This window comes from Myodes glareolus, chromosome 10 (genome assembly GCF_982192425.1).
Source record: "Myodes glareolus chromosome 10, mMyoGla1.1, whole genome shotgun sequence".
In the NCBI taxonomy this organism is placed as follows: Eukaryota; Metazoa; Chordata; class Mammalia; order Rodentia; family Cricetidae; genus Myodes; species Myodes glareolus.
The window spans coordinates 377,224-401,744 of NC_142035.1; the positions used below are offsets into that span (position 1 = coordinate 377,224).

At 46.6% G+C, this 24,521-nt stretch overlaps 1 protein-coding gene across 1 annotated transcript; it reads right to left on the reverse strand.

The window, feature by feature from the left end:
- Positions 1-2,183: 2,183 nt before the first annotated feature.
- Abhd16b (abhydrolase domain containing 16B) lies at positions 2,184-3,878 on the reverse strand. The gene has a single exon (XM_048441388.2). It carries the CDS (start codon positions 3,746-3,748, stop codon positions 2,327-2,329), a length of 1,422 nt encoding a protein of 473 aa, XP_048297345.1. The 5' UTR covers positions 3,749-3,878; the 3' UTR covers positions 2,184-2,326.
- Positions 3,879-24,521: the final 20,643 nt, after the last annotated feature.

Below are 24,521 nucleotides of genomic sequence, written 5' to 3' on the forward strand. Positions count from 1 at the left end.
GCTCAGGCCTGTTCACCCTCAGCCCCCAGTCAACCTCTCCCTGCCTCCGAGAATTTCTTTTGGTTTTTGGTTTTGATTTTTGAGACGGCTGACTACGTGGACAAGGATAACCTTGAATTTAACGACCCTCCAACCTCCACCTCCCTAGTGCTAGGATTACAGAAGTGAGCTACCACAGCCGATTTACACCGTACTGGGGATCGAGAATCCGGAACTTAATGCATGCTAAGCAAGCACTCTACGAATTAAGTTGTATTTGCAGCCTCTCTATGAAGACATTTTTATTGTCTGGGGGTTGCAGTAAAAATAGAGAAAGCGCGATTCATCCTCTTGCCCTGCAGGCGCCGCTCTCTCCAGACGGAGGCGGCTCGCAGTCTGGTACTTGAAGAGTTCACATAGCCCTGAACATGGCAGGGGCCGGTGGACCCTCCCAGTAACTGAAGCCCAGTCCTGTGCACGCACCCAAGTGTTTTCTCTCTTTTTCACAGCACTGGCGCCTCCTCCCAGTTTTCAGGTGAGCAAACTGAGGCTAAAGTAATTTTCCAAAGATCCCTCCAGAACTTTGACGTTCTTGTGGTGTTAGTGTATCAACACTTAATAGGAGAAAAAGTTCCTCCAACTTCAGATGAGGGGGCTGTGACCACTAGGCAGCTGTCTACTAAAAATAAAAATAATAATAAAAAAGTCTCACAGTTTCTTTTGACCTTTAGTTTCCTGGAAGAAAAGTCCTTAAATGATATGACCCCCCCTCTTCCAGAACTGCACCTCCTACAAAGTTGAACTTCCCTTCCAACCAGGCCCCTATGAGTAGCTTTCTGGAAGTTCCTGGAAGCTTCCCATTACCCCTCCCTTCTCTGGCTCTTCTCCCTACAGGTGTCTTCTTGCACAGGACTGGGTGCTTCACTGATTATGACAGTATTCTGTTCAGGGCTGTCCATTAATATATCTTCTTCATTTACTGTCTTGATTAACCCAACCTGGTAAGCCCCAGTCCACAGGGCTGGAAATGGTATGAACAATCAGTAGTCTCTGCTCCATATAATGAGTACAGCTCAGATAGTGGTGAGTTGAAGACTTGTCATTCTGTTTTGGAGTTTTTTTGGGGTTTTTTTTGTTTGTTTGTTTGTTTTTGCAGGGGTTGGAGGAGGTTGAGACAAGGTTTCTCTGTATAACGCTGTCCTGGAACTCCCTCCATAGAACAGGCTGTCCTCAAACTCCTCCACCTGCCCATCTCCCAAGTGCGGAACTAAAGGCGTGCACCACCATGCCCATCTTCTGCTTTTAATTCTTTTTTTTTCTTTTTCTTTCTTTTTTATTTTTGTTTTTTTTTTTTGTTGTTGTTGTTTTGTTTTGTTTTGTTTTTCGAGACAGGGTTTCTCTGTGTTGCTTTGGAGCCTGTCCTGGAACTAGCTCTTGTAGATCAGACTGGTCTCAAACTCACAGAGATCCACCTGCCTCTGCTTCCCAAGTGCTGGGATTAAAGGCGTGCGCCACCACTGTCTGGCTGCTTTTCATTCTTGAGCCATGAACAAGGCCCAGACCTAGCCCAGGTCTGGCCCAAGTAACAAACAATCATTCAGGATCTCTAGGATCCAGGCTACCCTGTGCGCCATTACTCTAAGTCTATAGCCCCTCTATGGATCTCCCTTCATAAAATGTGGAAATGAGAAGGGGGTACTGTAAATGCTGAGATCTGCTAGCAAGGAGGTCCTACAAGTGAAAGTAGTCATTGTCGGTACTCTCCTTACTTTTTTTTTTTTTTTTTTTTTTTTTGCTTTTGCAAATAGGGTTTCTCTGTTTAGCTTTGGCTGTCCTGGAACTCATTCTGTAGACAGAACTGGCCCTGAAACTCACAGATATCTGCCTGCCTCTGTCTCTTGAGTGCTGGGATTAAAGCCCTGCGCCACCACCGCCCAGCTAGTATTCTCCTTTCACTAGGAGCTACTTGAATATTTAGTTGGTATCCTCTTCTCAGGAGCTACCCTACAGTCCAAGCCATGTGAAAGGCACTCCCTGTAGCCCCACAGCCTCCCCAGCCTCCCACTATCAGACATCACATTACCATAAATTGGGTCAGGTTTCACCTTTACATTCCTTCAAGAACTAGACACAGGCATTCATATGTGTGGGAGGAAGAGAAAGGAGAGAAGTGGCCGAGAACAGAAAAAAAAAGTGAACACAAGTACAGTCCAAGATATACTTGCCCACTCTCTCAGACACCAAAATCCCAGTAGGGCCAGTTTTTCTGTAGGGTGTAAGGAGAGGAACAGTTGATGGGAGTTGAAAGGTGTAAATTGCCCAAATTCATCAGTCACATAAACAATAGCTACAATCCCCAGGGCAATTGGAAGTCCTCAGGCTCCAGTGGGCTGCAGTGTGTTGCCTCCAAGTTTTTGAGGTGCTTGCGCGCTAGGAACAGTGCAAGCTGCCGGCGCCTCCGGGCACTCAGGCCTTGGCCCACAAGCCAGGGGAAAGTAGGTCCGTGTGGCCCCCAGGCCTCAGCATCATCCATCTCCTCCTGGCGGCGCTCACGATAAGAATGCAGCATTGCCAAGCACCACTCCTCATCAACGCGGTAGCGCGCATAGAATGCAGCTTCTTGAGCCAAGTTGCTGATGCGCAGCCAACGGGTTACCACCGTGCGGCCCTCGCGGGCCATCACTGACGGGTATCGGTGCTGTAGCAGGCGCAACAGCAGCTCATTGCCGCGGTTACCTTCCACATCGCCCTCCACTGGACAGGATGGCAGAGTAGATATATGGTTCGAGGTGCTGACAACATCATCCTGGGTGCGTCTGAGCAACAGAACTGGGCCTGGGTAGCAACATAACTGCTCAGCAACATTGAGATTGAAGTGCTCCCGTACAGTGCGTACCACCAGCCCCTTCCAACTGTGGGGCATGACTTTCAGCGCTAGGGGCACCAGATCATCAAAGGTGGCATCCAACACCAATGCACCTAGTTCTGGGTAAGTCATAGCGGCCCAAGTGGCTGTGAAGCCTCCAATAGACCAGCCATAAACCACGACATGTGCTGGCGGGAAGTTCAGGCGGTGCAGTGCATACTTGACGACCACATCCATTGCATTTGCATCATGTTGCGGAAAAGGTGCACCTGTGCTGCCCCCGAAACCAGGGTGGTTCCAACCTAACACTGAGTATCCAGCCTCCAGAGGTGCGGACAGACAGCCCATCTCATAGAAGCCAGCATTGCCTTCACAACATATAACCAATCGCAGGCCACGGCCATGGCTGCCTGGATGCTTGCGACGATCCATGAACATCGTGTCAATCTCATTACCATCGCAAGCCACCAACTTGGCACGCCGCCCACGGTAGCGCTCCACTAGGCGCTCTTGGCCCTGCTGCAGTAGAGGCAATAGCGCTCGTGTCATCAAAAACATAGACCCAGGGTATACAAGCCAGCGGCCCAGTGAGTGGGCCAGCGCATAGCTGGCAAGTTGGCTCGGCAGCTCACGGATCTGCTGGAGGAGGCACTGTGCTTGGCTCCGAGCCCCACGTGGAGGCCTTGTGAGTGTGTCCGCGCCCAGTGCTGCATCATGTAGCAGCCACACACCTGCTGCAGCTGCAGCACATGTCAAGGCTCGATGACTGCTGCCAGCGCCTGAGGCATGCACGTCATCCCAGCGGAAGTCCACCGGCCAGCCGCGGAAATTGTAAGTGTAGTTTGCTGTCAAGTAGATCTTGAACACGTGCACTAGTGCCTTCACAAAGCAGATGACACACATGGGCAGTGAAGCTCTGCCCTGTTCCTGCTAGCTTCAAGGCCAGAAGGCCCAGTCCAGGTAATGGAATAGCAGCAGGAGACGCAGGCCCGGCCCAGCCGGCGGCTGCGGGAGCAGGCGCCAAGCACAGCTTTCTGTTGGCATTACTCCTCTTGGTTAACCCCAATGGCCATTGTGACCTGTGCCTTCTGGGGCTAAGGGAAAGCTGTATCACTCTCAGTTTTGTGAGTCATTGTTGCTGGGGAAAGTGACTCTTGGGTAACAGGATCATAAAGGGTTTTAAGGCTTGGTATATCTCAGGTTCTGTTCCATACCCAGGGACAAACCTTAGGACATCATATGTGCCGCCTACCATGTTTGTAGCACCTTTAGCTTCTCCCGCCTCCTCCACTGAAGCTAGGTAACCAAAAAGGCCAGAAATGAACTGCCTTGACTTCTTCCTTGTGAGGGGAAGAGAGAATTAAGCAAAAGGGATTTCCCACACCTGGGCCAAACCTCTTGTGGGTAACACACTCTCAGCCCCTCCTTAGACCTTGGGGTTCGTTGGTTTGCATTTCCCTGCAAATATCTAGGTTAGAACAATGCTGCCATTGGAGTTAGGTGTGTTTTCTCATAGTCTTACACCTGCAGCTCCACACTTACCTTCCCTGGAAGGGGGCTGAGGGTGGGCTAGGAACATCTTCCCACAACACACACACACTCACTCACACATACACACTCATGCACACTCAAATACACACTCATACACACACATTCACACACACTCAAATACACACACATTCACACACACACTCAAATATATACTCATACACACATACACACACTCAAATACACATATATATATATACACACTCACACATACATACATGATACACTCATACACACACACACACACACACACACACACACACACACACCTTTTCTGAATCCTTTCATTGGGCCAACAGCAGCCATCACCTCCAGGTGGGTCCTGCCTAGCTGTGGTTCCTCTTTTTCAACCCCAGGTTGAGCATGCCTCTCCCACTTGAACCAACCCACAAACTGCGCCTTCCTCTTTTCTAGAGGGTTCTTGTGGGTGAGTTCCCCTTTTTCTTCTGCACTGAAGGTGGCCAACCCACCTGAGGGTCAGACTGAGCTGGGGAGAGCATACCGCAGTGCTCAGGAACTCTTAGTGGACAAAAGCAAAAAGCACGGAAATTCAATCAGATCCTCTGAGCTCAAGGGTCAGGACTACTTGAGAGACCTCAGGCTTTTAAGGACAGTGGTTTTCTGGCCTAAGCGACCACTCTCTGCTCTCCTGTTCTACTTTTGAATTAAGGCACTGACCGCCCAAGGCAACTCCATAGTTTCTGGACTCAGCTGAGGAATGCCGTTGTTCATAGAACAAAGGAGTAGGACTATCAATAAAATTCCCATCTCTATGCCAAACACAGATAAAATGCCTAATATCCCCTCAAAGTTCAACTTAGACAACAAAACTGTATGTGTCTCTCTCTGTGTGAGTGTGGGCGTGTCTCTGTGTGTGTGTTTGAGATAGGGTCTCACTGTGTAATTCAAACTAGCTGCAAGTAACAATCCTCCTGTCTCAGGTATGAGTGCTGGGGTTCTAGTTGTGGTCCCCATGACATTACATTGGTACAGAAGCATAGCTTTATAAACCTGTTTTCACTTTCAGGGCAGTATTTGCTAAAATACGTGAGGTAGTCAATACTTCTTTGTAAAAGTAGACTTTCAGTTCAATGATTTTGCCCAGCTATTGGCTCATATAAGTGTTCCGAGTATACCTAAAATAGGCTGGACAACACTATGGTGCTCAGTATATTAGATGCATTAAACACATTTTTAAAAATTTACTTATTGTGTGTTTGTATGTGTTTGGGCATGCACATGTCAATCCATCATCAGACAACTCATGGACATTAGTGTCCTTTTTCTACCATATATGTCCCGGGGATTGAACTCAGATTGTCAAACTTAATAGCAAGCACCTGTACCTTAGGAGCCTTCATGTCAGCCCTTAAATACATTATTTTTTAATAAAACTTTTTGTTTTAAAAGCTTGGTATGGTGGCACATGTCTTTAATCCCAGAACTAGGAAGACAGAGGCAGATAAATTTCTAAGTTCAAGGCCACCCTAGTATACTGGATTCTAGAACAGCCAGGGCTACACAGAGAAATCCAGGCTTGAAAAACAAAACAAAACTGGGGGCACGTCTTTAATCCCAGCCCTCGGAGGCAGAGGCAGCAGATTTCTGTGAGTTCAAGATTCCAGGACAGCTAAGGCTATTACACAAAGAAACCCTGTCTCGAAAAACAAAAACAAACACAAAAACAAACAAACAAAAAAAACCAAAAACAAACAAACAAACAAAAAAACAGAAAGAAAGAAAAGAATAAAGGAAAAAATGTTATTTATTTTATATGAGTGTTTTCTCTGTGTGTACATACGTATACCATGTTCATGCCTGATACCTACAGAGGCCAAAAGAGGGCACTGGATTCCCTGGAACTGGAGTTACAGATGCTCATCCCCCCACCATGTGGATTCTGGGAACCAAATCTGAATAAGAGCAGAAAATGCTCTTATCTGCTGAGCCATCTTCCTAGCTACCAAGAAAAACAAAAACAAAAAACAGGGTGCACGCCTTTAATCCCAGCACTCAGAAGGCAGAGGCAGGCGGATCTCTATGAGTTTGAGACCAGTCTGGTCTTCCTAGTTCCAGGACAGGCTCCAAAACTACAGAGAAACCCTCCAACTTACACATTGGTGCTCACCTGTATCCCCGGACTTAGGAGAGTGAGACAGGGAGACCCTCGTCACCACTTCCCTTAAAAAAAAAAAAAAGCAGAAAAAGAATACTGGCAACTTATAATGTACCTATCAGCACGTAAAATCAAAAGATACCTGTGGGGTTTTTTGTTTTTGTTTTTTAATTAAACAGCCCATCCTAACACAGGATTCCCTCTTTTATCTTTTTTAATTATTTATTTATCTTTATTTTGTAGGCGTTGGTGCTTTGCCTGCAGATCTGTCTGTATGAAAGCATCAGATGCCCTGGAACAGGAGTTACAGACAGTCGCGAGCAGCCATGTGGGTGCTGGGAATTGAACTCAGGACCTCTGGAAGAGCAGCCAGTGCTCTTAACCACTGAGCCATCTCTCCAGTCCAAGATACCTGTGTTTTAAAGTTATCTAAAATTTTTGTTTTGTTTTGTTCTGTTTTGTTTTCAACACAAAAGTTTCTCTGTGTAGCCTTGACTGTAGTGACTGTAGTGACTGAAACTCACTTTATAGATCAGGCTGGCCTCGAACTCAGAAATTTGCCTGCCTGTGAGTGCTAGGATTAAGGGCACATGCCACAACCACAAGGTTCTGGAGTTCTTTTTAATGACATGTCCTGTTTTTAGGTTTGTTTTTCTAAATCTGGCAATTCTGCCCCAGATGCATATGCATCCAGCTCCAAGTCCCAGATTCTCCTGACTGACCGGTTTTTGTTCCAGTTGGTCAGGTCTGAGGACTAGGGTGTGTCTTAAAGTTCTTCAATCTCCTTCCCTTAGGTCCTGGGGTATACCTCACCTTTGATCAGGGGATTGACAGTATCCTGAAGATATTCATGATTTTTACACTCCTGAAATGTCCCCCTTCGGCCCTGTAGGGAAAGAAAGAAGGTTAGGGATGAAGGTAGAAACTTTAGGGAGGATGGGGCATTCACTCTCTGGAAAATTTTTGTAAACTGATGTTACCTGCCTTGAGGACCAAGGCATCAGGTTCATTTTGTATGAAATATAGTAGCAACTTCCATAGCAGAAAAGAGAACAAATGTCCCTTCCTCTTCAACCCAGGTACAAGCGACTGGTAAAGAAGACTCTTGGAGAATTTGGAAGCTGCAGCCTCTGCAGTTAGAGTAGCCTCAGGGGCTTTGGCAGTATCCTGAAAGACTGTATGCATGGCACATGGAAACACTGCCTTTTTTTATTCCTGAAGGCAATCTCCCAGCTTGATCTGCTCTGAGACTTTCAGAAACAGGGTATTCTTCTGCCACGCCCAAATACCCTTAGCTTGCCCCTGTAAAGAGAAGGAAGAGATAGGGAGATCCAGAGACCAGATTTTGGGAGGCAGAGGTCAGTGGATTGGAGCCACTAATCCCAAGGGGTTCCAGGCAGTAGTGTGTGTCTGGCCTGGTCTTTGACCCCACCAGTTCACAGGAACCCAACTGTCCCAGAACTACCAACTCTGTTCAGAGAAGAAAGTATGAAGAGCCCCCCCCCCCCACCCCAGACTGGACCAACTACAGCAATAGCAGCAGCAGCAGCAAGCAGAATCCTTTTGCCTTCAGCCCCCTCTGTTTACAGCAGTGTAGCAGGGTGGGGGATGGGAGGGCGGGACTCTGTGTCCCTGATTATCAGTTTGTGGAAGAATCCTTGCCACTCATTCCTTCGAAGGAGACATCTGAGTATGCACCATACCCCCCCCCCACCACCACCACTGGGTCTTGCTAGTCCAGGATGTCCCCCTTCCCCCCACTGAGGCAGTGTTTCCTCTCTGGCCAGTTCTGTTCACCTCCCTAGAGGCTCTTGATTTATGCTGTTGAGTCTGAAAAGCTACCCTTGTAGAAGGAAAGGAAAGAGAGAAAACCAGTCCCAGAGGCCAGAAGGGCTGGAGCCAGGATCAGAGCCCCTTGGAAGAGGTTATTTAGCTCAGCACTAGCTGATCATGACAGCACCCTGGCTTTGGGAAAGTTGAAGCTGCCTTCAGGAAAAGAAGCTGAGTTTGTACAAACGCCTCTGCTCAGGAAATGGGGTGCAGGGAAGGTGGGGGTGGTTTGGAGCCCAAGGACAGGAGGGGACTCTTCCTGGCGGATAAGGGGTCAAGAGAAGGGGCGGAAATGGTCAAGACAGCTGCTGAACATCTGGAGTCACAGAGAATTAATTATTCAGCGCCCTGAAGGACAGTGGGGTGGGTGGGGAACCCTCTCCTTCCTGGCTCTTTGAAGAGCTGCTCCATTGTCTCTGCCTGACCCAGGATGAAGGATCTGGTGTGCTGTCCCTTTCCAGAGGGCTCTAACACTCATCTTGGGGTGATGAAGCCACAAATTATCCCTTCTGAACCTTCAGTCACAGTGAAACCCTATAGTCACATTGGACACCTTTTGAACAATCTATCTTGTACATGAAGAGGAAGAAATGAGAGTCTAAACCCCACCAGAGACTGAAGGGAAGACATACTAATTCTTTCCCAGTACTGCTGCTGACACCCCCTATACACCTGACCTGAAGGAGCAGACCAGTGGGATGGGCCAGTGTCAGAGCCTTAACAGTGGTGAGGAGAATGGCCATGCTGCTTCCCACAGATCTCAGGGTGAGATCAGATGTAGACAGGGTACCCTGGGCAATTTGTACCCCTTTCTATAAACTGTGAGAGTGAGCAGTCTCTCCATGGAATTCAAGCCAAGTTAATGATCCTGAATTGGTCTCTGGGTTCTCAGATACAATTTGAAGGGTCATTGTGTGGTCAGGGGGCAGTCTCACTTCTGGTTTATGAATCTCAAAGCAAAGGTTTTAGCTCTTCTTGAGTTTTAATATTGTTAACCATTATTTAAGCCTATCCTGACCCCTTTTCTCTTTTGATAGAATTTCATGTATCCCAGACTGGTCCAGATCTTGCTGTGTAGGTGAAGATAATACTGAAGTTTTGGTAGCTTCACTTCTGCTCCCAAGTGCTGGGATTATGTTTATAGACGTGTACCACCATACTCTTTTTATTCAGTGGGTAACAAACTCAGAGTTTTCTGCACAGTAAGCAAGCAGAACACTGAGTCTCTTATTTTGTTATTTCTGTTTAAAGTCTAGTGTACACTGTAGCTTGCTTTTCTTGGCAACATATTATAAGCTTCACTGCTGCTGGGGCAAGCTGTGTAAAACTGTCCTGGGTATTCTGGTAATGTACCAGGTATCCCCAAGAGTCTTCTAGAGATTTCCCCTCTGCAAACGTGGCTACAATGTGTACACGCACATTGTTTTCTTCCTCTTCTTCTTCTCCTTCTCCTCCTTCTTTTTAATTTTTGGGTTTTTTTAAATATTTGTTTATTATGTATACAATATTCTGTCTGTGTGTATGCCTGAAGGCCAGAAGAGGGCACCAGACCTCATTACAGATGGTTGTGAGCCACCATGTGGTTGCTGGGAATTGAACTCAGGACCTTTGGAAGGGCAGGCAATGCTCTTAACCACTGAGCCATCTCTCCAGCTCCTTATTTTTTGTGTTTTGAGACAGGGTTTCTCTGTAGCTTTGGAGCCTGTCCTGGAACTAGCTTCTTGTAGACCAGGTGGGTCTCAAACTCACAGAGTTCCGCCTGCCTCTGCCTCCGGAGTGCTGGGATTAAAGGCACGCGCCACCACCGCCAGGTAGAAGTCCTTCTCAACCAGTGAGTCTTTCCCACTCTGGAAAAGAACTTGTACATGAAAGCTCTACACCACCTACGGCAGCTCTGGACTTTTACGGTGTGTCTATCCTGTGTGTACAGATTTCATGAACACTGTCATGACCATTGACTAGAACAGCAGCAGAAGCCATTCTGCCCTGTCAGTCAGAAGCCCATGGGGATCCTTCCCCTGTAGATACCCTCCTGGTGATCACATAAAAACTATGGTCTGGACTTAGACCATCAGCCCTGGATCTTGGAAAAGGGAGGCAATAAAACTGGGCTGAGAGGGAAGGAGGGAGGGAGGGAGGGAGAGAGAGAGAGAGAGAGAGAGAGAGAGAGAGAGAGAGAGAGAGAAAGAGAGAGAGAGAGAAGATTAAAAGACAATTTATGAGAGTCAGTTCTGTTTTACCACGTGGGTCCCAAGGATTAAACTCAGGTCATCAGGATTATTAGCAAGCACCTTTACTATCTGAGCCATCTCACCAGCCTGGGGCACTTCACTGACTCTTAGTTATTTGATCAGTGGGGACCTGAAAACCAGCAATAGAGGCTGGAAAAGAATCCAGTCAAAAGGGTCCCAGAAAAGAGACTCAGTTCCATGAGGGGATACCAAGATCCCTACAGTGAAGAGGTTATCCACATTTTTCTTCACTTCTTTTTTTTTTAAGTTTTACTTATTAATTATATATACAGTGTTTTTCCTGCATATACACCAGCTATCATTACAGATGGTTGTGAGCCATCATATCATTGCTGGGAATTGAACTCAGGACCTTTGGAAGAGCAGGCAGTGCTCTTAACCTCTGAGCCATCTCTCCAGCCCCTTTCCTGACTTCTTCAAAGGAACTGTAGGAAAACTGAAGAATGGTGGGACTCTATAAGCTGCTACAGAAGGGGTAGTCCATGTTAAGCTCATGGAAAACTAAGGCATGACCTAAGGACCCTGCTCAGCATCCTGTCCCCTTCCACTCACTAAGCTTGTCACAACCGGAGAGCCCAGGGATAGGAAGTGGGGACTGGGACTTGAAAGGGAGACTGAAGTCAGCCAACTGCGTAGTCACTCCTTGCCCAGGGAAGTCATTGAAAAGTATGAAAGCTGTGCTTCAGAATGATTCCTAAGAGTGAAGTCTGATCTGGAGCCAAATCTACTCTGTACTCAGGCAGAAGTAAAGGGCTTCCTGGCTAAGTTGCCTTCCCTGTGCCTTCCTCCCTTGGGCCTGTAACTCAAATCTCCCTGGATGGTACACTATAAGTTGGCTTCACTGAGGCCTAAGCATTCAGGACTATGAGTTCAAGGGTAGCCCCAATCTGGGAAGTGTATGGCCTTACCATCTGAGTCCCAATGGGGAGAAGAGAGCCAATCCAGAGCCAGGCATCTCTTGAAGTGTGGACAGGCCTTAGACAGGCAGAACCATCCTAGACACACATCTGTGTCCTACATGATAGAGAAAAGACTGTGACCAGGGCCTCTACTGCACTCTGGTACATGGTTGGGGGAGGGGGTTCACCTACCCAGCTTACTTTGAGCTGATCTAGGTTATGGCCCTCGCGGCTCCTTCTAAGTCACTTGCGCAGATTAAAAATGGCAACTGTCCCAGAGCTGATCCCAGGGGATTCTGGAAATTGCCCCATCCCCCAGGCACTCTCTGTTCTCAGCATCGGCCCCAGTCTAGGACAGCTGCTTCAGGCTACAACTCGCTCCACTCCATCCACCCAGACCATGGAACCGGAGTGGGGTCAAACGTAGACAAACTGGCTTTTCTCTGTCCCCTTCCTTCCTCTCTCCACTGGGATCTACCCACCATGGGAAGGAGAATAGAAAAGGAACAGAACAGAAGGGACAAAAGAGAGGAAAAGAGGTACCCACACCTTGATTCCTGAGGCTTCTGTAATTGGGACTTCAAAGTTCTGGCCACCCACACGCCCCAGGAGGCACCTGGTTCAAGACAGCATCTGTGGGGCAGAAAAGTGTCTGGATCTTGCCCTGACCCCACTCAGGGCAGGCAGTGAGGCAGAGAGGGCAAAGGAGCGGAGGAGAGGTTCTGATGTCCACCACCCCAGCTCTGGGGATAAGCACAAACCACAAGACTGTCTAACCCTCACCACTTTGAAGCTGTCCTGAGCTGAGTTAAAATTGAGGCTGCAACCCAGTGATGGTGGCTGGTGCACACCTTTAATCCCAGCATTTGGGAGGCAGAGTCAGGTGGATCTCTGTGAGTTTGAGGCCAGCCTGGTCTACAGAGTGAATTCCAGGATAGCCAAAGCTACACAGAGAAAACCTTGACTTGAAAAAACAAAGCAAAACAAACAGACAAAAAAAAAAAAACACCCCAAAAAAACAAACAAAAAAAAAAACCTCTGAGTCTGCATGTGCCTGCCCAACCACTTCAGCTGCCCAGGAGCCCAGAGTGACCACAAAGCCTCAAGAAGCCTTTGAAGCACTAGAATAAGGCCACAGGAAGAAGGTAGCATCCCACCCAGGGTCCACCCTCCCCAAGGCAACTAACTTTGCACACAGGCTTTGAGAACAGCTCTGGAGCCACCCTCTGTGCCAGGCTCCTTGCACTTGCCAGGTGTATCTGGGTATGAGGACCAGGAAAAGGAGGATCTGCCTGCCATCCCTGTCCCATTCCCATCATCAGGGTTCCTGTAGGGGCAGCAGTGGGTCAAATAATTGGTCCCTCTCTCAAGTGAAAACAGCAGGCTTTGACCTTATGGAAACCCCCCAGCGTGGGAGGTAGGGAGGAAGAAGAGCAAAGGAAGGGAGGCTTCGCAGGAAATGCCTGGGTGCCCTAACTGCCCTAGCAAAGACTAGGTCGTTGGCTCTGCCCTTGGAAAGTCCCAGGCAGGGCCTGTGGACTTGGGTGGCAGTAGTGCCAGCAGGGCAATCGGGGTCCCTCGTACAAGCATCAGATGCCAGGATAGACTTCCTTTTCTGCCTAACTGGGTTTCAGCCATGGACATCATCAGGGCAAATGAAGGTAGCTCGTTTTTGTGGTCATTTCTTCGCCCCTGGTGGTAGTGATCTGGTGCCTCCTTCTCTGCCCTCTTCACTTCCACTTTCACCATTCTCAGAACAGCTTATGCAGCTGATATTTTAATTATTGATTAATTACAGGTCTTATGTAGTCCAGGTTGCCACAAACTTAATATGCAGCCAAAGATGATTTTTAACTACTAATGTTTCTGCTTCAACTTCCCTAATGAGAATTACAGGCCTGCACTAGACACCAGCAGATGCTTGCAAATAAAGGCCTAAGTGAAGGTTGGACCCAAAGGAAGACTACAGAGAACAGAAACTGAGTCTGGCTGTAGGAATTAATCTTTAGGGACTGAACCTGGAGAGCCCCAAGACTGATGGAAGCTGAGTTTTTTGTAGGTGTGAGAATAAGATCAGTGGATTATAGAGACCTGAGATGGAGGTAGGAAGATGGGTGAGACCTGCAGACGTGCAAACTCAAGGCACAGAGTTTGAAAGGAAGCCACCACTGCAGATACCAGACTTCACTGTATCGCACAAAGGTAATTGATCTTCCTTCTCTGTATGTGCGAAGTGGTTCAATGTAACCAACCTCAGGTTCAAAACGTTTGGAAGAAGAATGCATCCAAAGCTGGGCACACAATTTATTTATATTGGGTTACAATGTGTTTATTTTGGTGACATCAGACTCTAAGGCAGTGGTTCTCAACCTTCCTAATTCTGTGACTCTTCAATACAGTTCCTCTTGTTGTGATGACCCCAACCATAAAATTATTTTCTTTTTCTTTCTTTCTTTCTTTTTTTTTTGTTGTTTGTTTTTTGAGACAGGGTTTCTCTGTGGCTTTGGAGCCTGTCCTAGAACTAGCTTCTTGTAGACCAGGTTGGTCTCGAACTCACAGAGTTCTGCCTGTCTCTGCCTCCCGAGTGCTGGGATTAAAGATGTGCGCCACCACCGCCTGACCATAAAATATTTTCATTGCTACTTTATAACTATAATTTCGCTGCTGTGATGAATCGTAGTGAAAATATCTGTATTTTCCAGTGGTCTTAGGAGACCACTTTCATTCCATCTGCCCCACTCATACTATCAATATCACTTTTATTGCTTCTACCTCCATTCATTCATTAATTTATTCATTCAAGAATATTCTTTTGGTCCATTTAAAATAATGTCAGGCAAGGAGAAAATAAAGAACAGTATGCATAGTTTTTTAAAAAAAAGAATTTTTTTTTGGTCAAGAGATGTGCTTTAGTTCAGTTCTTTGTTCCCATTGGTGAGTAGGCTGGTTAGTTTTTTGTCAGCTTAACACAAGTCAGGGTCATATGGGAAAAGGGAACTATAATTGAGAAATGTCTTCATCAGACTTACCAGACTTGCCTATAGCAAGTCTGTAGGGCATTTTCTTGATTAATGATTGGTTTGGGAGAGGCCAACCCACTGTAGGCAAAGCCGCTTCTTGGGCAGGTGGTCTTGGGTTCTATAAGAAAGCATAGTACACATCTTTTCCCCAACGCTTGGGAGGCAGAGGCAAAAGAATCTCTGTTGGTTTGAAGCCAGCCTGGTCAACCTAGCAAGTCTGAGTCTAGTAGGGACTGCACAGTGAGACACTCTTTAAAAAAAACAAAAACAAACCTGGTGTTGGTGTGGTAGTGGTGGCAGTGGCAGCATGCACAACTTTAATCCCAGGATTTGGGAAGTCTGAGCTCGAGGTCAGTTTGGTCGACAGAGTGAGTTCTAAGTTCTAGGACAGCGAGGGCTACAAAGAGAAACCCTGTCCAAAAAAAAAAAAAAAAAAAAAGAAAAAAGAAAAAAGAAAGAAAGAAAAGAAAAGGAAAAAAAAGAGTGAGCAAACCAGGAGGCAGCATTCCTTCATGACCTCTGCTCTAGTTCCTGCCTTGAGTTCCTACCCTGACTACCCTTCATGATGGACTATAAACCATATGGGGAAAAAAACTTTCCTCCCCAAGTTGATTTTGGTAAGTATTTTATCACAGAAACAGAAACCAGATTAAGACAATGAGCAACAGAAGTGAGATCTCTACCTTTAGGGGACTACAACTGATATTGGACACCACAAACAAATATATAAAAAATTTAGATGCCGGGCAGCGGTGGCGAACACCTTTAATCCCAGCACTTGGGAGGCAGAGGCAGGCAGATCTCTGTAAGTTCGAGACCATCCTGGTCTACAAGAGCTAGTTCCAGGATAGGCTCCAAAGCTACAGAGAAACCCTGTCTTGAAAAACAAACAAATAAACAAACAAACAAAACTTTAGAAAAAAAGATACAGGACAACCGGTTTTCTTTTTCACTTTTGTTTTTGTTGTTTTGCAGTGCTGGATATTGAAGCCAGAACCTAGAACAGGCTAGGCAAGCAGTCTACCACTGAGCAACACACCCAGCTTCTGTTCCAAAGAGTCTTTTGGAAAGAAATTAAACATGTTTATACAGACTTGTCCTCAGATGTTCATAGTATGAATCATAATGTCTCAAAACTAGGAAAACCCAAGTATCCATCCACTGGTGACCAATGAGCAAGCTGGATGCTTCTATGCAATGGGAATAAAAGCATCTCAAAGATGTTGTGCTAAGTAACACAGTTATGCATAGAGCCACATATGGAGCCAAGGCCAGTGTCGTGGGTCTGTTGTTCCAACTCTTCTGGAGGCTAAGGCAAAAGGATTAAAGTTCAAGATCTGCTTTGGCGACCATGTGAATTTAAGTACAGTTTGGTCAACTATGTCAAACAAATAATAAGAGGGTTTAGAATGTAGCTTGGTAGTAGAGTACTTGCCACAAGATCTTAGATTTAATTCCTAGTACTACTCAAAGCAACACACGCACGTACACACACCACTACCACCATCCTCACCTCCACCCCTCCACATACCACCACCATACAAAAGGCATGATTCTGTTTACATACAATGCTAGAACCGTGGCAGTCTATGACAATGGGCATGATCATGAATTTGTTAAAATTCATTTGTACTGTGCTTAATATGGGTGACTATCATAAGCACAAATTAGATTTTTATAGAGATTACTTCTTTGAAAAGATCTTAAAATTGGAGGTGGGGCTGGAGAAATGCCTCAGTAGTTAAGAGTGCTTATTGCTTTTGTAGAGGATCTGGGTTCAATTCCAAGCACCTATATGGTGGCTCAAAACTGTTCAGAGAATCCATGCCTTTTTCTAAGCTTCATGGACTCCTGTACGCATATAATGTCCTTATGTATACTCAGAAACATACACATAAAATAAGTAAATAAATAAAAAAATATATATGTATATATATGTATATACATACACACATACACACACACACACATATATAGATGAGACACCATCTCTCTGTGTAGCCTAGCTGTCCTGAAACTCACTCTGTAGACCAGGCTAGCCTTGAACTCAGGGATCTATCAACCTCTGCACCCTGAGGACTAGGATTAAAGGCATGTGTAACTACCACCTGTCTTTTTGTTGTTGTTGTTGTTGAATTTTTACAAGCCTTTAATCTCAGCACTCAGGAGGCAGAGGGAGATGAATCTCTGTGAGTTCGAGGCCAGCCTGGCCTACAAGAGCTAGTTCCAGGACAGTTAGGACTGTTGCACAGAGAAACCCTGTCTTGAAAACAAACAAACAAACAAACAACTAAAATAAGATAATAAAAATTTATTAGAAATTATTTTATGTATCTGAGTGTTTTTTTTCTATTTTTTTTCTTTCTTTCTTTTTTTTTGTATCTGAGTGTTTTGTCTGCCTGCATCTCTATACGTCACATTCATACAGTGCTCTTAGACTAGAAGAGGGCTTTGGATCCTTTGTGATTGAAGTTATAGACAGTTGTGAGTTACCATGTAGGTGCTGAAAATTGAACCTTGGTCCTCTGGAAGGGCAACCAGTGTTGTTTCTTCTGGTTTTCTGTTTATTTGTTTTGGTTTTGGTTTTTGCTTTTTCGAGACAGGGTTTTACTGTGTATCCTTGGCTGTCCTGGAACTCACTCTGTAGACCAGGCTGGCCTCAAACTCACAGAGATGCACCTCTCTCTGCCTCCCAAGTGCTGGGATTAAAGGTTTGCATCACTTCTGCCTAGCTCACAGCTCCTACTCTTTCTGTTTGTTTGGTTGGTTTTGGTGTTTTGATTTTTGGGTTTTTTTCAAGACAGGTTTCTTTCTGTAGCTTTGGAGTCTGTCCTGGAACTAGCTCTTATAGACCAGGCTAGCCTCGAACTCACAGAGATTTTGCTTCTGCCTCCTGAGTGCTGGGATTAAAGGCATGCGCCACCACCACCCAATAACAACCAGTACTCTTAAACACAGATCCATCATTACCACTTGTAGAGCATGTCTCATGCATGGACCCCTAGGAGCAGAGACACTGGGTTACATTGTGACCCTCTTAGGAAGGGGAACAGGCAAATCCAGACTTGAGCTCTTTGTCAAAGTGTTCACAGGTGCCATTTCTTACTCAGTGGGTACTATGCCAAGCATGAAGGAGGCTAATAGGGTAGAGGAACTTCTATGGACTCTGATATGGGAGGGGAACTCTCACAGATCCTGTTAAGGGATGGGAATGGGGCTTTCGTGAGTCCTGATAGGGAAGTTAGTTCTCTTAGGTCCTAGTAGGGAAATAAGTGCTCTTACAAGTCCTAGCAGGCCCCGTGTAGTGAAGCAAACTTTCTCTCTGATGTCCTCTAGCTCCTCCAAGGACCACTCTCTCCTAGCCTAGGGTTCAAACTACAGTAGCCAGTTTTAGCCCCTGTGGCAAGTGCATAAGAAAGGTCCCTACGGCTTTCATCCCCCACTGGATTGTACTTGCCTGACCTTCTTTCAAGGGCAGTGGGCTTGCTTGGAACAGAAAGAACTAGATGTAAATCCAGTTAGGTAGACATGGTCAGCTGGGCCCTGGTTTCTCCCACACGTTTGTGATGTCACTCTCAGAGGTGGTGCCTGGCTATGTCAGTGATTGTACTTTCTCTGGGTGTGTGGGAAATTCCACACCTTAACTGGCTGGAGTCCAGAGGCACCTCAGTAGCTGGAGTATCTCTTTGACATTCTCTTCTCTCACTCTCAGTGCCCTGGCCTGGCTGTTGAGGCACTAGTACTAGTGAGCCCCAGGCCCCAGTGACCTTTCCCCCTATGGCCCTGCAGGGTCTGGGAACCTCCGGCCTGTCGTCCTATGTCCTGCCAAGAGGATGTCCTGTCCACCCCCATTTCCCCACCCTTATTCCTCCCAGGAGCCACCCAAGAGTGGAGATGGGGCGAGAGGGTGGAAGGGAATTAGAGTCATGGCATCCTGAGGCCCCGTTTCTCCTGCTGCCTCTTTGCTCTGGACCTGATGAAGTGAATGAGGCCCCATCCCAGCCCCTAGGCACGAAGATCAGACACCAGTTCTTTCCTAGGTCAGGGACAGCTACTCTATGAAAGGAAGGCTGGGAGTGAGGGACAGGAGGAGGGAGGAGGGAGGAGGGAGGGAGGAGGGAGGAGGGAGGGACAGGAGGAGGGAGCAGGGTGGGAACAAGGAGAGCTACTAACTATCCTTGCCCTTCCAGCCAGTCCTGAGTTTCCTTTCTGTGAGGACCGAGCATGAGGGTGCTGGAGGATGCCTTTGAGCTCAGCTCAGATTCCCGGGAAGCCTGTTTCTTGTGGAAGAGTAACTCAAAAGGTGGTCCCAGGCTGTGAATCCTGGAGTATTCCTGATGGGTTGGTGCTCCTGAAGGAGGACAAATTGGGCCAAGCAGTGCCCCTCTTTACATCAGCATCTGGTCCTTACATTCCACAACTGGTCGCCTCTGGGCGCTGGTGCCTCTGTCTTCTTAGGGTTTGTGTTACATGTAACACACACTCACACACACAAACATGAGAAAGAGAGAGAATAAATACGAATTTGAGTACCGTAGATGTGTGTGCATTTGATGTCTGTCTCAAGTGTATTTCTGAACTTCAGATCTGTCTGCACTTCCTTTGTAACTGTAGTGGTGGGTGGAATAGTATTTCTTCTGTAAGGTTAACAATGACTGACTAGTGCCCTTAGGATGCCTGGACCTCCAGAGGGTGGGGGCCGGACAGCAACTGCTAAGCCCTTTCTCCTGGGCCCTCCCCCCAGGGCTTGGTCCACCTTCTACTCTGGCAGCTCAGCCAAGTTAAAAATAGCCCCTGGGCCTCTGGAAGCGGAAGGGGTAGAGGCTGCTGAGATCAGACCAGGAGGGAGGAGGTAGGAGGCAACCTCTAGTGGGTGAGGCGAGGCCATTCCCTTGTCTCATGCTAGTGCTCCTTGGCCAGTTGCCCACATCAGTGAGGTGGGCTCAGCATCTGCTGGCCCCATCTACACAGCTTAACCCTTCTACTCTAGAAGAGGGGAAGGAGGAGGGCTGCTCACGAGCCTTGCCTAGCAAGGCAGAGACATCATTGGTGGTCAGCCTGGCCAGCCAGGCCCTGCTCCAAACCACAGTTCCTCCCAGGACACCCTTTCCCTCCCTGGGTTTATTCCCTCTTTGAGGGTCCTGTGACTTCCCTGAGGAGAGAAAGGCAGGCTCAGGGAATGGCCTAGTCGGGATGCAAGACAAGCAGTCCTCAGGGAACATTCTTCTCCTCTGGCAGGATCTGTGGAGAGTTTCTTAGAAACCACCCCACCCCGTGTGTAGTTTATATATCATATGCCTACAGGAAAGTGTGCATATTCCAAGGATATAGCTTGGCAAATGTTCATAAATTGAAGACAGCTTGTTTAGCACCCATATAACAGGAGGGTGCCATTCTTTCATGTTTTTCATTCATGTCATATATGTGGATTGGTGAATCCAACCATGCAACTGTGGGGCACATCTCTTCAATTGGACAGGTGACAGGACCCTCTGGGCATCTGATGGGGCTGCTGTGGACTCTCCCCTGATGATGCAGGCATTGTCTGAGATTTCAGGGAATGTGTGCCCTTCCCCCCAGGTTTCTGACCTCCAGAATGGACTGGTTTGTCTTTGTGGTCTAGAGTTTCCCAAGGAGAAGCTATCTTTGCTCCAGGAGGAATGGCAGAGCAACGTCCCTCTTCACTGGTCTAGGCACACCCAAAGAGACGCCTGTCCTGGAATACACACCCAGCCTTCCTTCCTCAGGAAAACCTGTGGTCTGATAAGGCCTCCAGCCTCCACCCCGACACCAGGATCCCCAGGGGAGGAGGAAATGGAGCCTGCCACCTGGGGCTTGAGTCAGGGAGCCTGGTTCTTGGCTTTCCACCCCAGGAGAAAGACAGTATTCCATACAGCTCTGGGAAAGGGGAACTCTGACCACCTAGACCATCTGGGTCTGGGGTTGTGAAGCAGAGGAGATCACACAAGGTGGAGTGGCAGCTTGCATGTGTTGCTTAACCAAGGGCAGGACCTCCATTTTCCCATAAGGCTTTGACCAAGCCTCCAGCCCCTTCTAGCCCTCATGATGCTAACAAAATGAGAAAGGTTTGCAGGTACAGACTGTGGCTGCCTAGCACCGTATAGAGTGACTTCAACTTTGGCCAAGATGGCTGTGGAGCATCAGGTCACAGGGACCAAGGGAAACAGGAAGGGGAGTGAACAAGATACCAAGGGAAGCTTGGCAGGACTTTATCTTGGTGGCTAGGAACCAAGTTTGGAGTATTTGCTAGGTCCTCTGAGGGTCACCAAGTGGCAGGAGCAAGAAAGGCCTTTGGGGTTGAGAAGATATTAGAGGTACCCCAACTAGTGTAGGGGTGAGGGATGGGACTGGCAGGTGGGACAATCGGTAAAGGGTACAGGTGGTCTGGTAAAAAGAGAACGAGCCGCCAACCTCTCATATGCAAAGCTGGGTGCCCAGCTAGAAATCATGCTTCTTGTGGAGGAGGATGGAGTAAGCCCATCTGAGCCAGCCTGGGGAGGAGGTGTTCTGCTTCCTCCGGATTGTGCTGACGAGGAACAGGTTTTAGATTCTGAGCTGTGGGACCTCTTGAATGTGTGACATTACAGGGACACTAAAGCTTTAACCTAGAACTGTGCAGCAGAGAAATGAGACAAGAGTATTTTGGTCTCGCATGGCAACAGCTGGAGGTCATCTTGCTAGGGATTTTTGTTGTTGTTGCTTATTTTTATTTGTATATGTATGTGTCTGCTACCACACATGTTCAGATATCCAAGAAAGCCTGAAGAGAGGAATCCCAGAGCTGGATTCAGTCCGGTCCTTTCTGACTACCTAAGTTCTTCCCTATCAACAGGCCAAGACAGTTTTTTTTTACTCATCAATGATAATCACAACACACAGAGGAGACTCCCACACCAAGACATTATACATAATCAATGCCAATATAGATAAAATAGCTGAGATGTTACCTTGGTTTTTTTTTTATTTCTTTTTCTTTTTTTAAATTTTTGAGACAGGGTTTCACTGTGTGGCCCTATTGACCTGGAACCCAAGACATATCTGCCTGCTCTGTCTTCTGAGTGCTAAGATTAAAAGTGTACATCACCATGACCAGTTTTGTATTTTTTTAAAAATTATCAAAGTGTGCCGGGCAGTGGTGGCACACGCCTTCAATCCTAACACCTGGGAGGCAGAGGCAGGTGGATCTCTGTGAGTTCAAGGCCAGCCTGATCTACAGAGTGAGTTCCAGGACAACCAGGACTGTCACGCGGAGAAACCCTGTCTCAAATAACCAAAAATAGTAAAGTGCTTTCTATGATTAGCTGAGGGTGTAGCTCAGTGTGTTTGCTTAATGAACAAGGCACTAGTTTGATCCTCAGTGCCTCTCTTTCTCTCTGTAGTTGTAAATTTGTATAGGCAGATATTTGTAACTGAATTTTTTTTATTATTATTGCTATTATTATTATTATATCATTATTATTGGTTTCATTATGTAACAGGTTTTGTTTTCCTGGAATTTGTCAACCAGGTTGTCTTTGAACTCACAGAGATTTGCCTACCTAAGCCTCCTGCCAAGGTTTTTTTTTTTTTTTTTTTTTTTTCTAGAGACAGGGTTTCTCTGTAGCTTTGGAGGCTGTCCTGGAACTAGCTGTTGTAGACCAGGCTGGCCTTGAACTCAAAGAGACCCTCCTGCCTCTGCCTCTTGAGTGCTGGGATTAAAGGCGTGTGCCACCACTGCCCGGGTCTGACTTTGTTGTTTTTTTAAAAGACTTATTTCTAGGTGCATTACTATTTTCCCTGTATGTATAACTGTGAAGGTGTCTCATCCCTTGAGCCTGGACCTACAGATAGCTGTGAACTGCCATGTGGGTGCTGGGAATAGAACCCGGTTCTCTTGGGAAGCTTTCAGCGCCCTCAACATCCTAGCCAGCTCCCCAGACCAAGATTTTGGGCATTTATTGTCACCCAATAACATACAGGTCACCAAAACAATATAAATAAATGTTTCAGATTGAGCTCCCAGCAGAAGACAAGTTTATTTTATTATTATTATTTATTTTTGTTTGTTTTGTTTTTTGGAGACAAGTGACCCCACCCAGCACTTGGGGTCATTATGTGGATGCCAGGTAACTCTAAGGTGACGTGACAAGAGGGTACCTCATCTCTTAGAGATTCTAAACCTCCTTACCTTAGTCAACCCCATAGATCCTACTTGAGGCACTGTCTACTCAACATCTCATCGGTGAGACTTAAAACTGAAGCTCATGAGAACCTGCCTCAGCCTACAAAAATGTAAGATATGACATCTCTAAGTATGATGCCTTAGAAGGGACTGGAGAATAGAGGAGGGCTTTGGGAACTAGGGGTAAGGTCCAAAGACCAGGGGAATTAGCACTTGAGAATATTAATTACTCAACCCATCACCCAAACTCTCTCATGGGGTACAAACCACAGACTCGGGGATTCTGGTCTTATATTTCTGAGTGCTGTTATGTGGTGAGCTCTGGGTTCTCAGGCTACACACAAGATTCACTGAACACTGCTGAGAGAGCCTGCCACCTTCCATCCTGACCTCTGTCTACATGGGCATAGCCTTGATAGTGCTCCCATTTGGTAAAGTGCTCCCCATGCTAGCAGGAGGACCTGAGCTCAATCCTTACCATTCGCATAAAGAGCTGGGGTGCGGTGACGACTGTGTGCCTGTAATCCCAGTGCTGGAGAGGTAAAGACAAATAGAGATGCGGGGCTAATTCGTTGGCTAATGTATCTAGCCTATGTTGGCCTAATCAGGAGCCCAGATCCCAATAAGAGACCTCTTAAAATTAAAACAGGGTGGACGGCTCCTAAAGAACTCCTGGCTCCTAGTGGTTCACAACTGCCTTCATGTTATTATATGCTGTGAGATGTTTTTGTTTTAAAAAAAAATCTCAGTTACATATATCTGTCTACATGCAAATTTGTTCATAGACATGCATATATAGCTAGAAAGAGAGGGCACTGCGGGACAAACCAATGCCTTGTGTATTAGACAAGCACACTGAGCTACAGTTCCAGAGTATCTAATGTCCTCTTCTGGACTCTGTTAGCACTGTGTGCATGTGGTACACACACAGACAAGAAGGCACATACACAAATCTTAAAAGATCTCAGTTATGTTTTGTGACTTCCACCATGGAATAACCACGGCCAGAGCCAGAAGGTCCAGAAGGTGATTGTGCAGACAGCCCATTGTACCCTATGCAACAGCCTATGAGCTCTGGGCTTTGGAACTACATCTTCAGACACTTGCAAAATAGATCTGAAAGACCCCCGGAGCAGGGACACTCTCACTCAAATCTCGGGATAACACAACCCCCCAGGAACTAATGAGAGACCATCCTTGCTGCAATCACACGAGGTTTATTGATAGGAACCAGCTGGGGTAGAAACTCATTTCCCACGCAGGGGTAGAGGAGTTCGACCCCGAGTAGCTGGGAGAGGGGGTATTTAGGGGAAGAAACCACAACCCAGAGTGGGTAGGGAGGGCGTCATTGGAAAATTCCGAAAATACCAGTGATAATCACAAGGGGGTAACTCCCCGTTTCTCAAGATTATTCTCAAGATTATAATCTAACTTTATGGTCAGCTAGTTCCTAGAACAGAGTCACTGAACCGGCTAACCTAGATTTTTGGTTCTTCTCTCCCTGCTAGATTTTTGGTTCTATTTTTCCTGCTAGATTTTTTTTTTTTTTTTTTTGGCTCTATTCTTTCTGCGAGAGGGGTCTGGATTTATCCGGGTCTTTCAGATCTCAAATTCAGATGTGGCTGTATAAGAGTTGTATTATTAACTTTGATGAGTACGTGAACCTCATATTAGATGATGTAAGAGATTCTTTCTAAAACAAAGTCAAGAAAACAGCTGGGCTGGATCATGCCAGAAGAAAATATTACTCTGCTTCAAAGTGTTTCCAACTGGAAATGGTCAAGGACAGAAACTGAGAAGGCAGTATAGTATTTTTAAAGGTGTCTTCT

Bases quoted from the DNA above. Each gene is read 5' to 3' on its own strand.
- Abhd16b (XM_048441388.2), bottom strand. From the start codon at position 3,748: ATGTGTGTCATCTGCTTTGTGAAGGCACTAGTGCACGTGTTCAAGATC.